This window comes from Miscanthus floridulus, chromosome 8, assembly GCF_019320115.1.
Source record: "Miscanthus floridulus cultivar M001 chromosome 8, ASM1932011v1, whole genome shotgun sequence".
Lineage (NCBI taxonomy): Eukaryota > Viridiplantae > Streptophyta > Magnoliopsida > Poales > Poaceae > Miscanthus > Miscanthus floridulus.
Window position 1 is genome coordinate 154,211,858 of NC_089587.1, and position 11,439 is coordinate 154,223,296.

The window sequence follows — 11,439 nt, forward strand, 5'->3', positions numbered from 1 at the left end:
CAAGTCCATGACATCGACATTAATGACATATGCCTGTTTACGGAGAAGACAGAACGTTACTCGAACTAAAGCCGGCAGATCACCAACGTCCCCCAGCAGTCACACCAGCTATGTCGATCACCAACCCAAAAAGCCCATGCGTATGCGGGGCCAGCACGCTCGGTGGCCAGAACGCAGCAGTGCGGAATGCACATAAGAGGACCTTCCTCACGTACAGAGACCAGGCTCGCCCTTCCAACCAGAGTAATCGTTTGCTGCAGCCTGCAATGGCCGGCGTCCTGCCGAGGTTTGGCCCCTTCGGCCCTCTGCCACCACGGGATGAGTTCGGGATCAAGGAGACGAGGCCCCGTCTCGCCGGCGGGCGGGCCGGCGGGTACGACCTCGTGGAGCGGATGGAGTACCTGTACGTGCGCATCGTCAAGGCGCGGGACCTCAAGTGGAGTGGCGGCTTCGACCCGCTCTCCGAGGTGAAGCTCGGGAGCTACTCCTGCGCCACGCGGCACATCGAGAAGACGACGAGCCCAGAGTGGAACGACGTGTTCGCGTTCTCGCGGGAGAGGCTCCAGGCGTCGTTCCTGGACGTGGTGGTCAAGGGCAAGGGCTTCGCCAAGGACGACTTCGTCGGTCGCCTGCGCTTCGACCTGGCCGACGCCCCCTTTCGTGTGCCGCCCGACAGCGCGCTCGCGCCGCAGTGGTACCACGTCTTCGACAAGAAGGCGGAGCGCGGGGGCGAGGTGATGCTGGCCGTGTGGTTCGGCACGCAGGCCGACGAGTGCTTCCCGCTGGCGGTGCACGCGGACGCCGCGTTCGCCGTGGACGCCAAGCTAGCCGCGCACATCCGCTGCAAGCAGTACACCGTGCCACGGCTCTGGTACGTGCGCGTCAACGTCATCGAGGCCCGCGACATCGCCTTCGTGGACAAGGCCCGCGTCGGCGAGGTGTTCGTGCGCACCAGGATTGCCGCGCAGGTGCACAAGACCAAGACGTGCGTCGCCCGGCTGCCGACGTGCGGCTGGAACGAGGACCACCTGTTCGTTGCCGCCGAGCCGTTCGAGGACCACCTCATCCTCTCCGTCGAGGACCGCGTCAAGGTCGACAAGGAGGAGGTCATTGGCCATGTACACATTCCGTTCAAAGAATTCGAACGACGGTGGGACGCGCGCCCAATTCGCCCAAGATGGTACGTGCATTTTTTTTTAGTTATATCAAGAAAGAAAAATCGAAGATTCATATACTATTTTCACCCAAAATATATCAAGCAAGCAAAACTTAATTGCGAATCGTCGACAGGTTTAATTTGGTGCGGCCAGAAGGAGCGGCCAAAATCGACAAGTTCTCTGCGAAGATATGCGTCCGGCTCTGCCTGGAAGGTGGATACAGAGTGCTGACAGAGCCGGTCCACTACCTGAGCGACGTCCGCCCGGCGGCGAGGGAGCTGTGGTGCCACCGCCCGCCCATTGGCCTCATCGAGCTCGGCATCCACAACGCGTTCGGCCTAAGCTCCATGCGCACGCGCGACGGGCGAGGCTCCTGCGACGCCTACTGCGTGGCCAAGTACGGCGTGAAGTGGTTCCGCACGCAAACCGTCATCGACAGCCTCGCGCCACGGTTCCACCAGCAGTGCTTCTGGGACGTGCACGACCACTGCACCGTGCTCACCGTCGCCGTCTTCCACAACTGCCAGATAGGCGAGAAGGGTGGCCTCGTGTCCGGCGACCCCGTCAAGGACATCCTCCTCGGCAAGGTGCGCATCCGGCTGTCGACGCTCGAGACCGGCCGCATCTACACGCACGCGTACCCTCTCATCTCCCTCCACGGCGGCGGCATCAAGAAGATGGGCGAGCTCCAGCTCGCCGTGCGGTTCTCGAGCACGTCGACGCTGGGCCTGCTCCAGACGTACGCGCAGCCGCACCTGCCGCCGATGCACTACCACTGCCCGCTGTCCATCGTGCATCAGGAGACGCTGCGGCGGGAGGCGGTCGCGCTCATCGCGCACCGGCTGGGCCGGATGGACCCGCCGCTGCGGCGGGAGTGCGTCGAGCACCTCTGCGAGGCACACTCGCACCGGTGGAGCATGCGGCGCAGCAAGGCCCACTTCTTCCGCCTCATGGCGGCGCTGGCGCCCCTGTTCGCGGCGCTCAGGTGGTTCGTCGACATCTGCCACTGGAAGAACCCGGCGACCACCGTCGCGGTCCACATCATCTACGCCATGCTGGTGTGCTGCCCCAACCTCATCCTTCCCACCTTCTTCGTGTACAAGTTCGTGCTCGGCCTGTGGAACTACCGGTGCCGGCCGAGGCACCCGTGGCACGTCGACACCAAGGTGTCGCACGCCGAGATGGCGCACCTGGACGAGCTGGCCGAGGAGTTCGACGAGTTCCCGACGAAGTGTCCTCCCGATGTGGTCCGCATGCGGTACGACAGGCTGAGGAGCCTAGGGGCGCGGATACAGGAGATGGCCGGCGACGTCGCGTCCCACGCCGAGCGAGCGCGGTGCGCGATGACGTGGCGCGACCCCCGCGCCACGGCCATGTACCTCCTGGCGTGCCTGTTCCTTGCAGTGATCACCTTCCTGGCGCCGTTCCAGGCGGTGGCGCTGCTGACAGGGTTCTACCTGATGCGGCACCCGACGCTCCGGCAGAGGCTGCCCGACGTGCCGGCGAACTTCTTCCGGCGACTGCCCTGCAAGGTCGATTGCCTACTTTGATTGCGAATCAAATGATGTTTCAGTCTGTAAGACAGTAGTTTGATATTTTAGTGCTGTTCCTGTTCGCCTCTTCAAATCTAATGGTTGGTCTAGTACTACTACCATTTATAGAGGTTGCGACTTGCACAGCACGGTTTGCCGCTCGTGTAATACTATAAGTCAATACTAGTCATTAGTCAAACATCCCGTACCAGATTTTCAGTTTGCGATCCATTTGCATTTGCACTCCGAATTATGTTTGACTTATTGACCGTATTTTTTCAGTAAAAAAATAATATTTTTCTTTCGTAATAAATCAGCAACGGTACTTTTCACTTTAGCTTTTTAGCTTTTCGGCAAAGCCAATGGGACCGCCGACGCCCCGACCGAAACACAACCGGCAGATCTCATCTAAGCATCCTGTGTCCTTTGAACTTCAGAATGACAACCAGCGCCCTTGTCCGGCAATGCCTCGCGCTCCTCCTCCGATCCAAAAGCTCCGCAACCCCGCTCGTTCCCACCACCGCCGCGCAGCTCCACGCACTCCTCCTCACGTCCGGTCACCTCCACTGCGACAGCCTTCATCTCCTCTTATATTCTTACTGCGCATGTGGCCGTCCCTTCGACGCCCACACCCTCCTCCGCTCCTACACCGGCCTCGGCTTCCACCGACAGGCCCTCGCTCTCTACTTACAGATGCGCGCCTTCGACCACCTCACCTTCACCTTCGCCGCCAAGGCCTGTGCGGGCCTCCGCCTCAGGCGCCATGGGCGCGCCGTGCACGGCCGCGCCCTCGCCACAGGCTTCGGCAGCGACGCCTACGTGCAGAACGCGCTCGTGTCCATGTATATGCGCTGCAGAGACGTGGTCGCGGCGGAGGCAGTGTTCGGCGAGCTGCGGAGCCGGACAACCGTGTCGTGGAACACGATCATCACTGGATGTGTCAAGGACGGCCGCGCGGAGAGGGCGTTGGAGGTGTTCGAGACGATGGTTGGCCGTGGCGTGTGCATTGACCGTGCCACGGTTGTGTCAGTGCTGCCAGCTTGTGCACAAGACAGGGACTTGCACACGGGGAGAGCTGTGCACCGGTTGGCTGAGGTGAGAGGCTTGGTGAACTATGTCGCGGTGAAGAATGCTCTGATCGACATGTATGGGAAGTGCGGGAGCCTGGAGGATGCAAGAAGGGTGTTCGATGAAGACAGCTATGATAAGGATGTCGTTTCTTGGACGGCGATGATTGGTGCACACGTGCTGAATTACCATGCGAGCAAGGCCTTCGCTCTTGGTTCTGAGATGCGGGTGACCAGTGAAGCACAGCCTAATGCTGTGACCATGGCGCATCTGCTCTCAGCTTGCACCAGCTTGCTGTCAGGGAAGCATGCCAAGTGCACACATGCATTGTGCATTAGACTTGGGCTTGGATCAGATACTGTTGTCGAGACTGCACTTGTTCACTGTTACGCAAAATGTGGCTATATGGGGATGATAGACATGGTGGTCGAGAAAGGATCACGACGGACTGAAACATGGAATGCAGCAATATCTGGTTATACTCAAAGAGAACAGGGAAAGAAGGCTCTAGCACTGTTTAAGCAAATGCTTGCAGAATCAGTGCGTCCAGATTCTGCAACAATGGCAAGCGTCATCCCAGCTTATGCAGAGTCTGCGGACCTGGTACAGCCAAAGAACATCCACTGCTGCTTACTAATTCGTGGATGTCTTGGGAGTACAGATCTTGCCACTGGTCTAATCGATGTGTATGCCAAGGCTGGTGACTTGGGTGTCGCGTGGGAGCTCTTCCAGTGTTTGCCTGAAAAGGATGTTGTTGCCTGGACAACTGTCATCGCCGGATACGGAATGCACGGGCATGCCCAAACTGCCATCCTGCTATATTCAAGTATGGTGGAGCTGGGGGTGCTGCCGAACACCGTTACCATGGCCTCCTTGTTGTACTCTTGCAGCCACGCCGGCATGGTAGACGAAGGCCTCCGGCTGTTCAACGACATGCGGGGCGTCCATGGCCTGATGCCAAATGCAGAGCACTACTTGTGCCTGGTTGACATGCTTGGGCGTGCTGGGAGGATCGAGGAGGCCTACCGCCTCATCCAAGACATGCCATTCGAGCCGAGCACGTCGGTGTGGAGCGCTCTGCTGGGTGCCTGTGTCCTCCACGAGAATGTCGAGTTCGGGGAGGTTGCTGCTAAACATTTGTTTGAGCTTGAACCGGATAACGTTGGGAATTATGTGCTCCTTGGGAAGGTATATGCTGCAGCTGACAGATGGAGCGATGTTCAGGATCTGCGGAGAGTGATGGAGGGAAGGGGTCTTCACAAAGATCCAGGATTTAGTGTAGTTGATGCGAAGTCTGAAGTGTGCTGTGCTTGTTTAGTTCCCAAAAACTTTCCCAAAAAATGCTACAGTAGTCATCACATCGAATTTTGCGATACGTGCATGGAGTATTAAATATAGACGAAAAAAAACTAATTGCACAGTTTGATTGAAAATTGCGAGACGAACGTTTTGAGCCTAATTAGAACAATAATTGCCAAATAAAAACTAAAGTACTATAGTAGCCAAACTCCCAAAATTCGCGAACTAAACGCAGCCAGCTGAACCACGATACAGAGTCGTGTCTCGTGTGACAGACAGAAAGCAATGATTCTTTGATGTGTCAGTTTACAAAGAAAAAAAAATCGTATAACAAAGATGTAGTATTAGGCCTTGTTTAGATATAAAAAATTTTGCAAAATGGTTACTGTAGTGTTTTCGTTGTTATTTGGCAAATAGTGTCCAATCATAGTCTAATTAGGCTTAAAAGATTCGTCTCGTGGATTTCGTCTAAACTGTATAATTAGTTTTATTTTTTATTTATATTTAATGTTTCATGCATGCGTCCAAAGATTCGATGTAACGGAAAATGTGAAAAATTTTGCAAAATTTTTTGCAAACTAAACTGGACCTTAGTTGCTCTACAGGCCTACAGCTAGCTAGTACTCCCTCCATTCCAATTGCTCTACAGGCCTACAGCTAACAAGTACTCACTCCATTCCAATTTTTAAATTATAAGATGTTTTGACTTTTCTACGTACATTTTTTTTTTGTTATACATCTAGATACGATGTATATGTAAGTGCATAGAAAAAACTATATATTAAAGAAGTCAAAATGTCTTAGAATTTGAAATGGTTTGAAATGGATGGAGTACTGTCTCGTAACACAGGAGAAGCGAGTACCATTTTCTCTTGGAGGACTTTTAAACTAATGCAGAAGAAAATGGTCGAATGCACGCCGTGTCGCTTTGATGCTAGAAAGCAGACACGATTCTGCCGAGGCAGGAGAGGCTACCAACGAATTATGGGGACGGGTGGTGGCGCGCATGTTGGTTGCGCACAAACGCTTCTGGTTCTCACACACCAAGGAGGGGACGTGCTTGGTCAAATGCCCCTCCCCGGACGACGGACGTGGTGGCATCCATCCTGGTTGCCCAGTGCCCACCCGCTCCCTCTCTATATCTGGCCTCCCCCTCCCCCTCTTTCAGGGCCTTGAAATCTCACCTCTCGTTGCAGACGCCCACATCCCTCTTTCTCTCCTCCTCGCCGGCCGAACCGCTGATCGTTTCTCAACCAGAGGAAGAAAGGAAGGAAGAGATCGGAAGCATCAGCCATGGTGAGTACATCTGATCTGTTTCTTTCTCACAATGTTGTTCATTCAAGAGATGTTCCCTGATGTGGTGGATTCTGTCCTCATTGTAAGTCGAACTCGGCGTCTGGAATGGCCGTTTGTGATGAATGCAAACTCAAGTTCCTGGAACTCAAGGCGAAGAGGAGCTTCCGTTTCATCGTGTTCAAGATCAACGAGAACGTGCAGCAGGTGGTGGTGGACAGGCTTGGAGAGCCAGGTGAAAGCTACGATGCCTTCACTGCCTGCTTGCCCGCCGACGAGTGCCGCTACGCGGTGTTTGATTTTGACTTCGTCACTGATGAGAACTGCCAGAAGAGCAAGATCTTCTTCATCTCTTGGTAACTCTACAGCCTACGCATCTCTTTTTGGTTTGATTTTGTTCTTCGTTGAAAACTTTGATATGGTACGACTTTGGTCGGTGATGATTGCTGCCCCGAATCCTGAGTTTACATGTGATTTTTTCCCCTAAGAGGATCATCTATAAATTTAACTTATTGCAGTTTGGTCATTGTTTTTTTTTGTCAGCATTGTTTCAACCTTTGCGACGTGATCTTGAACAAATTATCACATTAAGCACCAAAAATATTATTTATAGAATGAAAAAAAGGCATCAATCAATATGTTTTCTAATCAACCATTATTGGATCTGTGGTTGGATAGATTAGCAATTTACTACAAGGGAAAAAAACAGAAGAAAAAACCTGAGTTCCGCAACACAACTCTATTTCTCAAGACAAATATAACTACAATTTCTGTAACTACTAAAATTGTCCATGTTTTTATAAATTGTCCATGTTCATGAGAATACGTGGTTTTTACAGGTAGAATATCATGTCCAAACACTAATTTTAATTGTCCTTAATCCTTCACCAGTTAAGTGATTGCAGGAAATAAACTGATAGGAAATATTAATGCATGCAATAGAGATGTATGATAGACGATTGGCCAATTACTGCGTTAGAAATGCCGTGCATCTTAAGAAACTGAAACTAAGCATCTCAAGGAACTCATATGAAATCTTTTTTGAACGCAAGAACTCATATGAAATCTCTAATGCACCTTTATATGTTACAGATGCTAACATCCAGGCAGATGCTGCCATGACCTTTTCCCCTCTGCTGAATTTTGTGGAGCCAGGCAATTTAGCAGCGTGGAGTCAGAACAAATACTTACAGGCTACAGGCAGTTCCATATAAATCTTTATTTTCCACCAAGATAAACATAAATCTTTGGTCGAATGCATTGGCCAAAGGTCATTAGATTCTTAAGCATGATTAAGCAAAAAAATTAGACACGCTACCTTTGTTGGTAATATGGATAGCATATTTCTATGTGTGACACTGCGCAGAAACGAGATTGAGTCTGCTACAAAGGAAACTTGAACACTGAATCGGTGTGCTTTTGCATCAAACTCTCATGCAGGGCCCCAGATGCATCGAGGGTGAGAAGCAAGATGCTGTACGCAAGCTCCAAGGACCGGTTCAAGAGGGAGCTCGACGGCATTCAGGTGGAGCTCCAAGCAACTGACCCGAGTGAAATGAGCATGGACATCATCAAGTCGCGAGCCCTCTGAAACAGCCCGGCCACTGCATGCTGCAGGGGCGCATCAGCTCCTGCATGCCCGTCGATTCCTTCTGTGTTGGATCCGGTTTCGTGTCCTTGTTTTCCTGGAAGCAAAAGCCTTGCATTCTGTATGAGACTGTATGCCATTTTCCCTCTTTTTTCCCCTATCTCTGCCGTAGTTCTGCTACTGCTGTAAACTAGAACTTATTTGGTGTTTTATCTCGTGGCATTGTCGAGTCTTTTATGTGTCTATGCAATGCTAGTTGTGAAGCCTAATGTACCCTAGTTTAATCACCGAATTGCTAAACGTAAGATGCTTTATTTGTTGGTCTTACGTATGTGTATTGCTGCAAATAGTCCTTTTAATTGTTGGTCTTAATCAATATAATATAATTAATCTTAATATTCATTAATGCAACATATATTCATTAATGCAGTTTTCACACTCGAAAATGAATATTAAAATTAAACGAATCAAGGTCAGTGCAAGTTCCATTGAGTTTCATTTGTGCTCTCTATCTTCATAAATACCCCAAAAAAAAAATACCTTGCCAATAAGATTGGCATTCTATCATTCACCCCCAATCCTCATGAAACTCGCTGAAAAAATACATAGAAATTTGAACATGCCGCCATAAATGCTTTTCTAAAAGAATTAGACAACCACACAAAGAAAAGCCTTTTCAAAAGTTAAAATTAACCAACTTTTATGGAGAACTATACGATAGGGTCAATTTCATCACTCAAAAGCAAAAAACTAGCATTAATTTGCTCGAGAATTTGTGCCGTATTCTTCCAGTTGCAGGGGTTGACAGGACTTCAGCTCTGGCTTCGATGGTGCGGAGGAGCCAGAGGAGCCCTCTAAACATTTTAGGAGGAGCCCTACCGAAAACATGCTCGTGCGTCACACTCTAGTCTCCAACCACGGGCAAATGCGACACCTATCACAGACACAAGTACAGTTGTGTTTTTGCGTAACTCGAAACCAATGCATGTGTGCAAATGGGTCAGCAGAATGGTGTCTTACGGTAACAAATTTTGTAACACTCTTTGTTTTGCCGCATCGTAATTCACTAAAACTTGTAAATGTACAGCACGTTAAAATTCGACATGCTTGAATTGCAAATACCTATGCTGAAAATATTTCGAAAGGGTCCATATACATTTTCAAGTGCTTGTGTCTTTTTTGCCAAAATCTGTGATCAAATTTGAAACCTATTTGAGAAGTATCTTATTTTCACAATTATCTTCAACTTAAACCCAGCTTCCCTACTCTTTTGCACAGCCCAAATATCTCTACCATTCTCCTTCATTTTTCTTCCCCTAAACCAGGTTGCCTCCTGCTGACCCACTCTGCTCATCCAGCCCTCTCTTCTCGATAGCTTTTAAGAGTTTAAGCTATAATCAAGGCATTGTTGACTCTCCTCGCCGAGCATCCAAGATTGTGGAGTGCCGTAAAATTGAAAGGATCTAGATGGTTAAAGGAGGGGGGTGTGAATAGCCTATAAAAAATTCTCTATAAACTTACAAACACTAGAGCAAGGTAGTTAGTAAAATAACAAATCATAATAGTCACTATTTGACTAGCTCTATCTCACCCAAGCAAGCCCCTACACAATTTTAACAATTGAATTCTATACTAATTCACTTCACCATACAAGAGCTATCTACTAGCTAAACAAGGATACTCTAACTAGCTAAACTAGTGAGCAACTAAACTAGCTACTCTCCTACTAAAGCTACAACTAACTAGAGGGCTACTACTAGTAACAAGCAACTACCAACAAGCAAAGAAAGAATGGAAATACAAGTGGAGACCAATATCGAATTGGGCAAGAGATGAACACAATCAATTTATTCCCGTGGTCCTGCTGCTTGCGTGCCGGCACCGGCAACCTACGTCCACGTTGTTGCAAGTCTTAATGTGATGATTCGAGCGCTAATAACTAGCCGCTCAAGCTAGACCCACAACTTGGGTGCCTCAAGAATCAAGCACAAGAAGCACACCAACTAGCCATGAGCATTCCACTAGAGTATCCCTTAGAAACTCTGTGATGTGGGATCAAAAGCTCTCACAAATCACTGATCGGAAATGGAGAACAATCACCAACACTCCCCTCAACAATCATCGCTACTCCAAGCCGTTTACGTGGTAGCAACCACCAATAGTAACAAGAAAACCGTAGCCTCGAACAATAAACTATTGTCACTAGATGAAAATCAACTAAGCAAATGCCTCTTCCAATCTCAATTCGGATCAATCAACAAACAAGAGATGAGTGTCAGGTGTTCTTGAAAGCTTGCATAAGTGTTGGAATGCTTAGAAGAATGCCAAGATAGCTCACCAGGAGCCAACCAACTAATAGGATATAGATGGCTAGAGGAAGGTGAATAGCCTATAATAATTTATCTACGAAAAGCACAAGACTAGAGCAAGTTGTTAGTACAAAATATGGTCCTAATAGCCACTACTTGCACTAGCTCTAGTTCACCCAAGCAAGCCCCTGCACAATTCTAGTAGCAATTGAGTTCTACTCTATGTCCCAACACCAAACATGAGTTGCTAGCTACACTAGAGAGCTAAACAAGCTAAGTAACTAAAGCTAGCTACTCAACTACAACTACTCTAGTGGACTACAACTACAAACAACTACTACACAAACACAAGATATGAAAGTAATGCAAGTGAGTAATAGCAAACCACTAAGGGCAAGAGATGCACACACGATTTATCCCCATGGTTTTGTTGCTTGCCAGCAACCTATGTTCATGTTATGGTGAGTCTCAATGTGACAAACTACGCGCAAACTAGCCACTCAAACTAGACCCACAACTTGAGTGCCACAAGGATCAATAAAAAACAACTAGCTACGAGCATTCCCCTAGAGTTGCTCTTTGCGATCTCCTGTAGAGACGAGCACAAGAGCCCCTTATAATTGCTCGATTGGAGGTGGCAACAATCACCAACAACACCTCAACGATCTCCACTCCACCAAGCCATCTAGATGGCGGCAACCACCAAGAGTAACAAGAAAACCAAGGTTGAATCTATGTACTAGTGCCACTAGATGCAAATCAACAAAGCAAATGCACTATAGCTCTCTCAATCTCAATTTGGATCAATCACTAGCAAAGAGATGAGTGTGAGGTGTTCTTGGAGGCTTACACAAGTGTTGGAATGCTTAGAATGCCAAGAGGGCTCACCAAGTGCCGACCAATAAATATATAGAAGCCCCAAGAAACTAGCCATTGGGAGCATTCTGGTTGGTTGTCTGCATAGGCACCAGATTAATCTAGTGCCCATTGGACCAGCACCACCTAAAGATGCATTACATGATCGAACAACTAGGATTTAATCTCAGATTTAAACTGGGGACCACATGCTTTGGTGCTTCATAAAGTACCAGCATCGGATCAATCCGATGGCTCCCCCGCGTGTTGCCTTAAGACCAAACTAGTTGTTGGAGCTCTCAACGGCTAGTAGAGCGCATGCTCCGGTGTGCACTGAA

At 49.1% G+C, this 11,439-nt stretch overlaps 3 protein-coding genes across 3 annotated transcripts; all 3 read left to right on the plus strand.

The window, feature by feature from the left end:
• Nucleotides 1–266: 266 nt before the first annotated feature.
• On the plus strand, nt 267–2,777 carry LOC136473782 (FT-interacting protein 3-like). The gene is made up of 2 exons (XM_066471420.1): nt 267–1,180; nt 1,291–2,777. The coding sequence occupies exons 1-2, from the start codon at nt 267–269 to the stop codon at nt 2,705–2,707; spliced, it is 2,331 nt and encodes a 776-aa protein (XP_066327517.1). The 3' UTR covers nt 2,708–2,777.
• Nucleotides 2,778–3,127: 350 nt separating this feature from the next.
• Nucleotides 3,128–5,673, plus strand: LOC136470040 (pentatricopeptide repeat-containing protein At5g39350-like). The gene is made up of 2 exons (XM_066468014.1): nt 3,128–5,056; nt 5,662–5,673. The coding sequence occupies exons 1-2, from the start codon at nt 3,128–3,130 to the stop codon at nt 5,671–5,673; spliced, it is 1,941 nt and encodes a 646-aa protein (XP_066324111.1).
• A 531-nt stretch (nt 5,674–6,204) lies between these two features.
• On the plus strand, nt 6,205–8,206 carry LOC136473784 (actin-depolymerizing factor 1-like). Its single transcript, XM_066471421.1, has 3 exons — nt 6,205–6,352; nt 6,440–6,705; nt 7,790–8,206. Exons 1-3 carry the CDS (start codon nt 6,350–6,352, stop codon nt 7,938–7,940), a joined length of 420 nt encoding a protein of 139 aa, XP_066327518.1. The 5' UTR covers nt 6,205–6,349; the 3' UTR covers nt 7,941–8,206.
• The last annotated feature ends 3,233 nt before the right edge of the window (nt 8,207–11,439 follow it).